The following is a 14,901-nucleotide window of genomic DNA, read 5'->3' as shown; positions in this document are numbered from 1 at the left end:
GTTTCCCGCCCCCACCCCAACCAATTGACTTGAAATTTGGCACACATGTGTTCTTGGACATGCTCTACAAAAAAGTCAATCATGGTATTTGAATGCATCAAACTCAAATTTCTGCCATTTTGAATTTTGTGAAAAACACATTTTTGCTAATTTATCCTAAATGCTGTGTCTGATTGTCTAAAAGGTTTTAGCGGATTATAATTGGTTCAATGTCCCCCCACCAATCGTCTTGATATCTTTTGTAGGTGACGTAATCAAGACTTTGTTCAGTGTAGGGGTAGATAGGACATACTTCGTGGACGTGCTTTAAATCCAGGTTCTGGTTACTGCGTTTTTTTCTTGTTTTAATTTTGGTACATTATACATAATTTACAAATGAATTGGCCTGCCCTCACCAAAACTGTAACATATGTAAACATTGAACCTGTGAACGCACCCTAATTTCTTCATACTATTTGAACAATAGGGGGCACTGCAGTTAATTGTTAAAAGTCTGCATTTTTAGCCTATTTTGATGATTTTCTTTAGTTGTAAAAGACCTAGCTCCTCCCAGAGATTAAACCCGATTCTTTTGAAATTTGGCCAATGCGATTTTGAGACTTTGGGCTCTAGAAATTGCATTTTGATGGAAGAAATATTAAACTGTGTGGGGTGTAGGCAGTGTTGGCAGATCGCTGACTACTGATTATGTAACACCCTCAAAGACGGCACGTCGGATTTGTCTGGATCCACTTTTTTATTAGTTCAATGCAGGTGACTGTAAAACATAAAAACACACTCCGCACAACAGCGTCAACTGTTGATGTTTTCTCCTCCTGAGAACCAGATTAAGCCTCACTATATACTCAATAGCCACGTAAACAACAGCCCCTCTGCGGTCCTGTGACCACCGAGGGAAATGGCTTAGAAGCTAATCACACTGAAACAAGCTAGTTAGCTAACATACAGATAACCTATTTTTAACCCACTAACGCATCAAAACTCACATTCTATGACACATGTTATTTTAGCTTCCTACACACATCTAATTATTACTGACACCAGCTCACCTGTAAAACATAAAAACACACTCATCAGCACAACAGCGCCAACTGTTTTCTCCTGCTGAGAACCGGATTAAGCCAGTTCCGCAGGAGCGGGCTTAGATAAAGCCACCACCGTTCGTATCGTGCTGCGGCCGCCTAGTGTTGAAACTGGTGTACTGGTTATACATGCTTCTCAGTTGATGGATATTTGTCCTTTCAGGCAAGAATCTTGCACTGAGGGCGCAACATTTACTCCTTTATAAAGTAACGTGGTTACTTTACAGATTACTTGATTTTAAAAATAACTCAGTTAGATTAAGTTACTTTAAATGGAATGTAGCAGGTGGAGATGATCTGGAAATCAGAGTGAGTTGGAGGCACTCACACACAGGACGGTGAAGAGCAAGCAGGTTGAAAAGCGACATAGAAGAGACTGCAGAAAGAAAGCTTGCAAAGACTGGAGAAGGAGCGGGTGAGCTTTTGAGTGATAGAAATTACCATTATCAATAATCGTCATCAAATGCAAGAGAAAATTCTATATATTTAATGAAATTTGTGGTTTAAGAGTAGTCAATCTAAAAGTGATTGGATGAATTGATTTGTGTGTATTCACTTGAGTTAAAAGCTGCAAATCTTTGTAAGGTTAAAATCATCATTAAATAGTGTTAAAAAATGTATTTATGTTGATTTGGGATACTTTAGACATGGGTTTGCTTCTACTTACTTTAGGTTAATTTCCAATAAATTAAAATTAAGTATGTGATGTTGGGTATGTGAATTAATTATGGTTTCTTGGCTATATTTCTTTGACCTTCTATTTGTGTTTGTATTTCAAGGTTATTCACCTGGTTTGACCTGGACAATTTTAATAATAAAAAGTAAGAAAGCAAAAAAGGTCTGATTCTTGGTCATTTGAGTGGAATCCAGTGTACACTCCTTTAGCAAGCTGCCCTTTCAAGTGGGGAGCTGCAGTTTTGAACCTCACAAAAGTGAGACACTTGACAGTGAAAAACCGCCATTGGTGCGAAGACTCCAGCAAAGTATCCTGAACTACGACTGGCCAGGCCTGGAAGTCCAGAGACCTAGTAATACGCGGAATATCATCCCAACCACACCGAATCCTGGTGAAAAGGAGGATGGCTGACTCAAAGTCACTGGAGCAGCTTAAAGCTAGTAGGATGTCTGCAAAGCGACAATTCTCCCGGCTGTCGTCCGAATGCACGCCATGATGACTGAAGATGAGCTCAGAGACCATTTCAAAAGGCTCATAACTGAGGCCAACAAAGTGATGGAAGCAAATGACGATGTGGAGGCTCAGTACCTTGCAGAGGTGGAGTTGGACGCAGATCCTGATGAAGTTCCCGGGTTGAGCAAGCAGCAAAAGGCCCATATCGGGAAAACCGCAAGCAAGTGTGAGATGAAATTGAAAGAGCTGAAGGACCTCATTCGGAAGACACTCTGGGCTAATTTCGGAGAGGAGGAACTGATTATGGCGATACAGGCCGCAGAGGAGAAAGTAAAGAGTGTGATTTCCTTTGAACCTGGTGGGAATAAAGAGGCTTTCGACTTCATGTTTGACTATATGGAAGGACTGGTTAAAAGGGCGAAGAAGCTACACACACAGTGGAAGTGTTGGGACCCTCCTGCCGTGCAGAAAGACTTCCAGCTGCGTGAAAGTGAGCTCGAGCAGACCGTTCCCAAGTTAATGTCCAGAAAAGCAGAGTTCATCGAAGCGAAAGCTAAAGAAGACGCCGAAAGAGTTGTGAGTGCAGCTTCTATCAGCTACTCGACATCAACATCAGCCATTAGACTGAAGCCAACCTCCCTCCCCAAGTTCACTGGCGTCAGGAGAGACTTTCATCGCTGGAGAAGAGACTGTGAGGCCCTTCAGAGGCAAGGAGAACCTACTGGGTCAAAAGATGTAAAAAGTTCCAGCTTCTTGACAGTTTGGATGACAAGATAATGAGAGATCTTCGATTGATGTCCTATACCACAGCAGACGACATTCTTCGGGTCCTGGAGAACCGGTTTGGAAACCAAACGGCGATTGCCATCGAAATAGTTGAGGAGCTCCAGAGACTTCCAGCTGTCAAAAGTCACCAGCCCAAGAAAATTGTTGAGCTCATCCAAGCTGTTGAAAAAGCCCTTCAAGACCTGAGTGACCTTGGTGACAGCGGTGCTTTAAAGAATCCTGTGGTGACAAAGTTGATCGAAAGCTGGTGAGAGGCTGGTGGAGTCTAAAGCTAAGTTGACCCCTTTGGACCACAAGGGGGAAGCAGTCAAGGCAGAGCGGTTAAAAAGGTACTTTGAGCAACATGGCCGGATTCAAGTCAAGCAGTGGTACCACTTTGTTAACAGTCCTTGGTACAATTCAACGTGAACGCTATGGCTTTCAGACATTCTTTGCTAACAGGATTGGAGAAATCCAAGACAACACGCAACGTCAGGATTGGTGGTGGATCTCTGGAACGCTCAACATTGCTGATATTATCACTCGTGGGGCCGGTCCAAAAGATTTGGATGAAGGTTCACCATGGCAGCAAGGACCTGAGTTCCTGAGTTCATCAGCAAATGCCAATTTGCCAATTAAGTCTGCACAGGATGTATCCGCAACTGCCAGAGAGAGTGTTGGAAAGATGCAAAAGAAATAATTTACTGCCATGCTCACAAGAGCTCAGGTGACGAAAGGGCCACCAGACCTGGAGTTTCAGAGACCACTTGCTGGTGCTGCTGTCTGAAACTTGGTGGATGAAGGACGGTTCAGCAGCCTGACTCACCTGGTAAAAACGGTTGCCCAGGTCTGGAGGGCAGCTAAGTGCTTTGCAGCTCAAAGCAGGATCTTGGGAACTCCAAAGTGGGAGGCAGTTTCTTCAGCTGGGGTCATCACTGCAACAAAGCGGCAAGATGCTTTAAGAGACCTTTTTTTTTTTACTGCACAAGAGGGCGTGACCTTTCCAACAACCACAACGGACCGGTTGGTAGTCTTCAAAGAAGAAAGAACGGGGCTATTAGTTTGTGGCGGGAGGGTCCTGGCTTTTAATGAAGACAGAGTTAGCGTTCCCCTCTTACCTTACAGTGCCTGGGTCAACATTGTTGGTTCGTGAAGCTCACAGCAGGGGTCACGAGGGAACGGCTGCGACTCTACTGAAAGTGAGAAAGACAGCATGGGTCATCAAGGGATGGAGAATTGCTTAAATCATTGAAAACTGTGTGATTTGCAAGAAAGCCAGAGCTAGAAGATGTCAACAAGTGAGGGGTGATCTGCCTCTAGAGAGAACCAGGCCAGCAGCTCCATTTGAATTCACGGCAGTTGACCTGTTTGGACCGTATCTGGTCAAGGATGATGTGAGGAAGAAAGTCAGGATGAAGGTTTGGGGCGTCGTATTCTGCTGTATGGCCAGTAGAGCAATCCACACAGAGCTGGCCAACGCCATGTCGACTGAAAGCTTTCTGATGGCTTATCAGAGATTTACAGCAATTCGAGGACAAGATTTGGTCTGACCCAGGGGACCAATTTTGTCGGTGCCAAACCTGTTCTGGAGGAGTTATATCAGTTTCTGGACGGTCTGGATAGGCCTGCTGTGGAGGAAACTTCAGCTCAAAATGGAACCAGCTGGCATTGGCAAATCTAGCCGGCTGATTCACCTCATCGAAATGGCTCTGCTGAAGCAGCTGTTCGGGTTGTGAAGAAGGCGTTCCAGAGTCTGGGGAGAGAATCAGAGCTCACTTACAGCGAACTTCAGACGACCCTTCAGCTCACCGCTAATCTGTCAAATGAGCGCCCTATCGATGCCAGGGTACAGAGCTGTGAAGACACTGTGCAGTACATCACACCCAATGCACTCCTGTTGGGGCGGGCATCATCGAGTGGTGACTGGAAAACGTTTGTTTACAAACTATCCCTATAAGAGGCTTCAGGAAATGCAGCACCAGGTCAACAAATTCTGGAGGTCCTGGAGCCAGCTTGCCGGTCCTAATCTTTTCGTGAGGAGTAAATGGCCCACTACACAGAGGAATGTTGCAGACGGAGATATTGTTTGGCTGTGCGACCAAAATGCATTGAGGGTTAACTATAAGCTTGGGAGGGTTATAAGTGTCAAACCAGACTCCAGAGGCATAGTACGGATGTGAAGGTCAGAGTTGTGACAAGCTCCTGCATCCCTCAGGTGAGACCTGCAACATCAGCATCCAGGTATCCTGCCTCCAGCATCTGGAGGGACGTTCAGTCCACAATTCTTCAGCGGGACGTTCGCCGTTTGGTTGTTCTGCTGCCAGTGGAGGAGCAGACAGGAGGCCCAAAAGGGGGTCTCTGACCACAAGGTCACTGTGTGCGATCTTTCCAGCGGTTCTCATGGGAAGATCGAGTGGGAGGTGTTGAGTTGAGCTGCAGGCCGAGCCCCTCTCTGGCTGAGAGGCGGGCTTAGGTGTGTCTCCCAGGCTGGAGGCGGGAAATCAGAGTGAGTTTGAGGCACTCACACACAGGACGGTTATTTATTATCAATAAATTATTATTATAACAATTATAAATAGTACATCTGTTGAATAGCTCTTGATCATTCTAGCCAACCCAAAGGCTTTGGCTGCTAGTAAGGATTAGACTCAATTGGAATTGAAAGACTTTGTAATGCAAAAGACTGCATAAGAAAGTCCTGATTAACACATGGTTTGTTTTTGTTTGTGGAAGGCGTTAATGTATTTTTGGTTGAAGAACTAGGCTTTAACTTTTCTTATCAGCTGGTATAACAATTAATGTCATTAATTGAAAAACTAAACTACTACTATTCTACTTCGGTCCGTGTACCTTTTTGATCGTCCCTTTTACCGTAAAAACCAGAAAACCAAAACACTCGTTTCTCGTTTTTCGTTTCTAATCCAAAACGGTAAAACGGTAGTGGGCGGCCGTTTTCTCGTTTTTCGTTTAGAACCAAAAACGAGAAAACGGAAGTGAGCAGGAAACATCAGGAATCAGGAAACATTTATTGCCATAATATATCAGACTTACAAGGAATTTGACTTGGCGATTGGTGCATGACAGCAGACACTACGACAATGACAACAAAACATATAATAACATATAATGCTATAGGTTAGTAGTCTAAAAAGTACAACTATGGGTTAGTTAAAAATAAGGGAATAAGAGTTTAAAAAGTTAAAAAGAGGGAACATGTGTTGTTTATTAAGCAATAAATAATTACAGTTAGGGTTAGACATTTGGTTAATTAATTCTGGTTTATTCGTCACACTTTCATCCTAAAATAAATGGTTAGGCCCAAGGAGTGAAAGGGCCCACATGATAAGAAATGTCAAATGCTGTGGTCTAAGGAAAATGACTTGAATTGCATTCATTCATTTAAGTTTTAAAACTGGTGAAAAACTGTGACTGGGAAATTAGAGAATAAAAATGTCCCTCAATATGTAGATAAGATTGCAGTTTAGTGACACTGAAATGTAATTTAGGAGAAGAAAGGAATGTTTGGACAGTGTGGCATTACACACATTAGACCAATAACAAAAATGGATGTTTTTAATTGATACCGTAGGGGAAGGGGGCTAGGATTAAAAAAAATGTTCCTCCCAGTCAGGGTCTTAGGTCCTCACCAACTTGTCCTGGGGGAAACACAAAGGAGAGGCGTGACGGGGCAGTAATGCTTCGCGGTTGTTGGACTTCTCTCATGCTCACGGTGTTCCCCCTGCTCAGCCTCTATATCCATGTCACTTGATTGCCCGATGCCAGTTGCCAACTGGTTGCAGCCCATGCACTGGGTAAAACACCCCCTCTATCACCTCTGATAATCAAAAGCTTTTTCATAGTGCTAAGTTAGAGAATCATTGCCCTGTTTTGCTGAAGATTTCAAGGTCAGAGGGCAAGCCAGATGTGCCGAGCAGGCCGACACAAGTCTGACAAGGAGGGAGTTAGGGACACACCAAGCACCATACAACACACACACACTTTGGTCGTTTTGTTTACATTACAATTAGAGGACCCTTAAATAGTATGTGTCTGGGTCTTGTGTGGTGGGGGGGAGAACCTGCTCCCCCTCAACAGCAGTTTAGGGCCAATAGAAATCTTTCCTCGTCTGTGTTGCAAGGGGTATAAAACATGATGTTCTTCCTGATTTTAGTGAGTTGTTTTTCCGGCCTGCGGGCCGGCAGGATTGCTCCTGCCTTTGCAAACACAGCGCTGTTATTTGACCTGTGATCTGACAAAATAGCAATGAGAATGAGAGAAGTTGTTCGGCTGAATTCTTCCAGACAATTTCATGTAATTTTAGGGTTGATTTGCCACCATTGTTGTACACGTCTTGTTTTATTTACTTCATTTAAAAACCAAACACGTCCTGAAGTCTTTTGAACAGCTAGTCCTGTCCCACCTGAAGACCCTCACCAACCCCCTCCTGAACCCCCTGCAGTTTGCCTACAGAGCCAACAGGTCTGTAGACGGTGCTGTCAACATGGCCCTCCACTTCATCCTCCAGCATCTGGACTCCCCAGGAACCTATGGCAGGATCCTGTTTGTGGACTTCAGCTCTGCCTTCAACACCATCATCCCGTCTCTGCTGCAGGACAAAGTCTCCCAGCTGCACGTGCCCGAATCCACCTGCAAGTGGATCACTGACTTCCTGTCCGACAGGAAGCAGCACGTGAAGCTGGGGAAACACGTCTCTGCCTCTCGGTCCATCAGCACCGGTTCACAACAAGGCTGCGTTCTTTCCCCTCTGCTCTTCTCCCTGTACACCAACAACTGCACCTCCAGTCACCAGACCGTCAAGCTCCTGAAGTTTGCTGATGACACCACCCTCATTGGACTGATCTCTGGTGGGGACGAGTCCGCCTACAGGTGGGAGTCTGACCACCTGGTGCAGCCAGAACAACCTGGAGCTCAACGCCCTGAAGACAGTGGAGATGGTTGTGGGCTTCAGGAAGAACACAGCCCCACCTTCCCCCCTCACCACTGTGGACTCCTTTCGTTTCCTGGGCTCCATCATCACCCAGGACCTCAAGTGGGAGCTGAACATCAGCTCCATCACCAAAAAGGCTCAGCAGAGGATGTTCTTCTTGAGGCAGCTGAAGAAATTCAACCTGCCAAAGACGATGATGGTGCACTTCTACACGGCCATCATCAATTGTTCATTCTATATCCCCCTAGCCCATAGCCTTCTATTTGATTTTATACCTTAGAGTTAAATTGTAAATTTGTACATTGTTATCTGTCAAAGATTGATGAGAGATGGGTCGGTGCATAACAGCATCACAAATTTACTGAAAGTAGAAAGACAATTACATGTAGAAACAGCAGCAAGATGATAGGCTACATATATAATTGTTTCATTGTGCTAATGCAAAGAAGACACAAAGTGATCTGAAAATCTGATAATCTGTACTGAAAGCCTCTATGAAATTATGACTGAGCATGCATGGAAAGTGGATGGCAGTTGAAGAAATAAACTACATGCTTAAGCATATACAAGTTTAGTCTTCTGGGATGAGCTTAAGATAGATTCACTGTTAATAATTCCACAAACATTTTGAAATACAGACCTACTAGCAGGGGCTTGAATGGTGTTATTCAGTTTAATCTGATCAATTATCTTGGTTGGTTCGGATTGTTTCTGATGCTGTGCTTTTTATCACGCATGATTTTCGTGGCCTTTTAGAGCGAGTCCATCTTTGAATACTTCCTGCACCTGTTGTTCATTGATATCCGGCTATTAGATAAGCCAACTTCTTAGCCTAAAATAAATGGTGGCAAATGTTATTAAGTTGTCCTGGCTATACTCCCTGAAGCGCGGACATCTTTTGACTATTAAGAGTGGATTGTCCACTCTGTCCTACAACAAATTAAAAATGAAACTCGTGACAGATTGTGAAGACATTAAGTTTTTATCTTCTTTGACATATAACATACAAAAACTCTTAAAAAAAGAACTTCAATACCCATCCGTTTTCCCCACTTAACCCTGAAAATGTATATAATAAAAATGAAACATCCGTACTGCAACATAAACACTGTGACATGAAAAAAATCTTTTACATAGATCTCAAACTAACCAACAACACATGTCAGAAAACAAAACAATGTCAGTGCTGACAACGTCTCCTGGTGATATCAATGATGTTTTTCAGTCCATCTTTAAAAGGTTGTGTCAAATTGTTGACAGCATTGTCCAGCAGAGCATTTATATCTGGGCACTGCAGAGCAAATTCCAGCTCTGCAGCTTCCTGATCCTGCGTGTCCTGAAATGGGTTGGTGCCAAAAATAGACACTCTTGTTAGTGACCCGACCTCTTCTTCATAGTAGTCTGCAGCCACCGATGCATCTGGCAGAAGGTCTGGGGACAGCTTTTTAGGACAGCCGTCTCTGGCCAAGCGAGTAGGTATCCCCTTCCCTTTAATATGAATTGGATGTTCAGTGGTTTTCTCTTCTATTTGTGTGGCATTCCAAAAGCTGCCCTAAAATCTAGATTCATTGTGGAACTAAAATAACGCTAGTGATGACTTAAGATTGACTAATTACCAAATATTACCAAATCTTTACCTTAAAATCTAATCATACATAAATCTTCTCTCAATAAACCAGTTTTACTTTGTGGATGCTATATTCAACAGTCAGTAGGTGTGCCTGGGTAAAGAATTCTTATATTGCATGAAACTCAAATTAACACAAAAAGGCTTATGTTATATAAAATGGCTCAACTGGAAAACACAAACCTGGAATCCTGTGCTCATTCCACGCTTGCACTGTTCTTTGAACACCGAGCTGGGCCAATTGGCAGGTCAAAGATGACACACAGAATTTGGTCATGTTGTCCTCCATGTCAATCTCCTCCTGATCAACCAGCTCTATCAATGGCAATTTCAATGGATAGTTAACCCGATTATTAATTTCTGGCCAAATTCTTTCTATTGTGTGATTCTGCAATCAAAAAAAAATAAAATCATTTTATTCAGACAAACTTTGTTGTTCAGACACATTTTAATACCATTCTCAGTTATCCACTATCCCAAATAAATAGAAACAGGAATTAAGGTTTGAATGACATGTATAATCTGCAAAACCATTCAAATGTGTAAACAATTTTTAGCCTTTATCGCATGTCGACTATTCAAATAGAATCACCTTTGTTGATGCGGTTTGCCGATATGGTGGCCTTTCGGTGTTGTGGCGGTGGTTGGCCAACTTCTCCTGCATGAAAAGAGTCAAGTAGAACTCTTTTCCATGATCCACTCGGACCTGGTCCCACATCCCATTCTCCAATACTGCCCTTCTGTGAAAAAAATCAAATAACGTTACCAAGTTGGTAACAGTGGTTTGTAAAGTGAGGCTAACAGTGTAATTGCTATATGAAAACTTGTGTTGTCAGGTACTGATGAGGTGAGAGTTGTAACTTATTGATGAAAACAGGTTTCTGCAGTTGTCAATAGATCTATTTCCAGACTATTATGAATGCAATTTAAAACCTTGTTTCAATTACATAAAATAAAAAATCTCATTATGAATGGGTTCTTGTGTTAATGCCAAATTTAAGCTTTTAGTACCTTGTAGTTGTTGACAACAGCTGACAAACGTCTGATGTTTAGATTAGGGTTAGGACAACAGTGTTTTCAATTACCTGTAAATGTCATTATAGATGGTGAGGTTGTTCTTCACAGGCATCGTAGCTTGTGCAACAATTTTGCTTGAGAAGCCATCAATTGCCAGCACATGAGTCACCCCAAACATCACCAGTTTCTCATTTTGGTCAATGTGGATTTTGTGACCCACGTAGCCAGCATGATATGGAACCGGATTGAGGTTCCTTGCTCCCTTTGAAACAGACAAAATAACATCAGGACCTCATTAGATTGCACAAGACAACATAAAGCATGTCCTACTTCAATTGTGTGTGCTTGGGTTACTATACTAGATGTTAACATCCAAAATAACTTTAGCTTCTGAAAGGTGTAGCAGAGCGTTAACTTTAAGTTGACGCGTGTTTCTGGTCTTGTGCACACCAACTCTGTTTGTTAGTGAAAGCAAAATGTCTTTTATTAATCCAAGGTTCTCCGTACAAGTTGTTGAATCAAGCTCCCATTCTTAGGTCCTTAGAACAATCCAGTTCAATTTATTTTTTAATCAAAATAATACGGTCGGAAAACTGTCGGGTTCCACTCTGCTAGTGTCCTTATTAACTGCTGCATTTACCTGTCGTCACGTGTTAGCGTGTGACGTCAGTCTGTAACTTGAGTGTATTTATAATGTAAACAAAAGACAGTCAAGTTCAGCAGACATATTAGTTAAACATGTCAATTTAATACAGATTTGGCCTTTGCAATAATATTTAGCATACCGTGGAAGCTATACAAGAACCGTCCTGCAACCACTTGTAGCAGCAACTTTATATTTAAACCTCAACTTGTTGACATTAAAACCCTGGGATTATTACTAGTAATAAAACAGAAATTCCATAAGTGATGAAACTGACAACTAGTGCTGCAAAATGCTTTTTCTCCTAGCTGCTCCCAACAGCTACTTTTTTGAAAGTTACTACCGTTGCGGTTAGCACTACAAACCCAGTACATCGGCCAATCACTCAACGCGTTCTTGAGAAATTATTATAAAGAAATATTAGAGATCCAAATAATATAGAACACATTTATGTTCTTGATAACAACTTTGCCTTATAGTGGTGTAAAGCTGAAGAAGTCCTGCACATGTTTTGTTCAATCAAACTTCCTGTCCATAGTGGGTAAAACTAGACTGAAAATCTACCTGACATCGTGCATTATGATATGGGTGATTACTGTTCCGCAAAACAGCCCCAACACGACGCTCTGATGCAGTCACTCCCGCAGCTGCAAGATAGCCTGTCATCATCTTCCTGCCATAGGTGGGACCAACCTTAAAGTAAAGATACGAGTAATTATTGGCTATTTAACAGACAAATATACACATACACAAGTTAATCTTTATGTATTTTAACTTTTAATGAAGGTTGCGTGTAATAACACTTTTCATAACTAAGAGTTTTTCAAGATGAATGTATTATTATATTGTTTATTTTCTGTAACTTCAGTGCGGATCAGTCAGTGGCTATATTTGCTCACAATATTGACATATGAAACCTGGCGTCCACTTTATCTATGTCACCAAGCCATGTAGAAAAACAATTTTCTAACTCTCACCCTTATGGTTCTGAATGCAGGGTGTGTTTATGCTCTTAGGTTAATGGAGTGTTCATAAAATGTAGAAATGGTTTTGGGTCAAAAAGACACTTGCGAAGTGGCTTGAGGGGTCTAATAAACAGTCAGTAGTCTTCTGTCATCTGACTAATACTGCATTACGTTGTAGCAAGCCGTGGTAAGGAAAGCTACAAAATTAAATTTATTTAACTTAATCCAATGAGTTACGACCGCAATTTACTGCAGTGTTTACCTTACCATTATACCTTTTTTTGTGTTTTTTTATTTGAAAATAACGTGTGTTTTAGCATGTTCATGTTAAACGTAACTGTACCATACCTCGTTTATTGATTTCAAGACTGCGCCTTCCAGTTGTTGGTCCGTAACTCGCTGTCTTCTCAAGCCGTGACCTATGCAAAATCTGCGGATATTGCAGATGGAGGCTCCTCGACGCAAACCACATTCAAAGACCAAGTGGTTTTGTATGTCCTGATCACTATAGCCACTAATAAACATTTGACTTATTATGTCCAGGTAGGGTAACAGACTGGAGTCCATATCGGCGCGCTTGAGTAAAACGCGTGCGACGTTCCCCGTGCTCAGATCCTGAACGGACAGAATGATGGCGTCTGTTACCCAAAATTCAACATGGTGAAACGTCAACCATAGATTTATGGAAACATACATTTAATTAAATCTAATTAAATTAAGTAACTTAGGTTTGATCTGAGCAGCTTAATACATTTTATGTCTAAAATTATGGAAAACAAAAATTAAGCTATATAAAAACGTTACCAGTTTTCGTTGACCGTCACTTCCTGTCGCTCAAACTAAGACACGTGGTACTCCAAGTATATAAACATACTGCTCATTAGCACAGCGCGGAGACTAGACATTTTCTACCCTAGCTAACATTTCACAGCATGGAGCAGGTAACTGTTTGGAGAGGACCTCGTGTTTACCAGCTGAGGGAAATGGATGTGACCGCGGAAAACATTTCACGAATATTTAAGGTTAGTAACAAATTAACAATGTGCAATTACAACATTGGTGTTTTGAAATCGTTTAGTATATTTCATTTTCAGCATGTTAGCTGACTAAATTACAGGCTGCAAATGCTAGAATAACATAATTGTTGGTTCTTATTATATTAGGTAATAGCGAACTTATTACCTGTTATTCTCAAAGTTTAAGTATGCTAACTGAAACTTTTCCAATTTTTTTTTTATCATGAAACGGTTTGACTTATATTGACATCATTTTTTGAGCACACGCTGTGGAGATTTTCTTTCCCAGTTCTAAAGCAAGAACTGCCGCCAAATGCCGCATACAAGCCTACATGAGTGTCGCCATTCCTCTCAAATAACGTACGTATTGGCGCGATTGCCTATAAGCGTTAGGATTCTCCGTGTCACCACTTACGTCCTGAAGACAGCGGTACCCCGAGCTGTACGATACATCGTTGTAGCCGAACATACAAACATATGCCCTTTTAAGGGTAATTGTATTGTTTAACGACACGTTGCTACTAAATATTAAGTAATATTAATTACTTAATTATCACAATGATAACTTGTGAGTGGCTCTTAAAAGAACCGTTTAGTTGTGCTTGAGGACACGGTGTTTTTCTACGTGACAGTTCTCGGCATGGAAGTATGCCGTATGTGAAGGCGGTGAATTTCACCGTCCGGTGCCCCATCCGAGCCAACGAGCTATCAAACGGCCCAACTGTATGGCGGCAAATCACGAGCTTAAATCAAACATCGGCGAGAAAAAGTCTGTCTCGCGCGCGGCTGTTTTCTGCTCGCGCTCAAAGGTGTTTTCTGCGCGCTCGCTGTACTTTTTGACGGTAAGGGGGCGGAGCCAGTCACCATGGTATCTCTACATTGAATTGGTTACAAACTCTGTCTTTGGATTGGCTGGAGTAACGCATTCACAGAACTATAGAAGCCCATTTCCGCACCACAGAGAGGGAATAGAACGCCGAAATTATGAGATAAAACGTTGTCAAAACACAAACGACACCTGTCTGTAACTGTAGATGACAACCAGCTACAAACCTAATGTACCATCATTATGGTCCATATTGGTAAAATGATGTCTGAATCTGTGATTTTCTTGTCAACTTTCAATGCGGATCAATTTTTGGAAATCAATTGTTGGCTCCTTCATCGTACAGTAAAATTGGCAATAATAGAAATCTTACCTTTTACTCAAATTTTCCAGAAATTATGGCCCGAGATTTCGGCGGCCTGTTCCGTCGCGTTTGTTGTGAACGCACCTATGGTTGGCTTTTCAACAGCTGAAAGTTGCTTTTTTCATAGCTTTTGAATTGTGAGAGATACAGTGAATTGGTACCTTTTACTTGACTATTATGACATAGTTATAATAAAGTCTGAGTAGTAAAAACAACTAACAATGATTTTGTTATCCTTGTCTTTGCAGCTGACACCAGCTTCTTTATATTTGATCTCAGAGACTGGGCTTGTCCTGGTGCCCAGCACAACAGGATATTTTGACATTTCAATTGTCAATGGAAGGTACGAGGTTTGTGGAGAGGAAGTGCCCATTGGGACCGCGACAGCCGGAACCGCAACAGCCAGCTCCCTTACTCCTCAACCAAACCTTTTTCGTTTTGGGGCCAGGCCTGTGGCATCCGCTAGTCGTCCAGGACCTGCTGCTTCCCAAATGGGGAGAACTTTTTCCAGGTTTGTTA

The 14,901-nt window shown here is 42.2% G+C and overlaps 1 protein-coding gene across 1 annotated transcript; it reads right to left on the bottom strand.

Moving 5' to 3' along the window:
• Window positions 1-9,104: 9,104 nt before the first annotated feature.
• On the bottom strand, window positions 9,105-12,743 carry LOC134132801 (uncharacterized). The gene is made up of 6 exons (XM_062564905.1): window positions 12,525-12,743; window positions 11,776-11,904; window positions 10,637-10,830; window positions 10,144-10,291; window positions 9,735-9,939; window positions 9,105-9,412 (listed from the first exon to the last, which is right to left on the bottom strand). Exons 1-6 carry the CDS (start codon window positions 12,741-12,743, stop codon window positions 9,105-9,107), a joined length of 1,203 nt encoding a protein of 400 aa, XP_062420889.1.
• Between the last annotated feature and the right edge of the window lie 2,158 nt (window positions 12,744-14,901).

The sequence above is a fragment of the Pungitius pungitius genome, chromosome 10, assembly GCF_949316345.1.
Source record: "Pungitius pungitius chromosome 10, fPunPun2.1, whole genome shotgun sequence".
Taxonomy (NCBI): domain Eukaryota; kingdom Metazoa; phylum Chordata; class Actinopteri; order Perciformes; family Gasterosteidae; genus Pungitius; species Pungitius pungitius.
The sequence above is the reverse complement of the archived record's forward strand: the minus strand, read 5'-3'. Positions and strand labels throughout refer to the sequence as shown.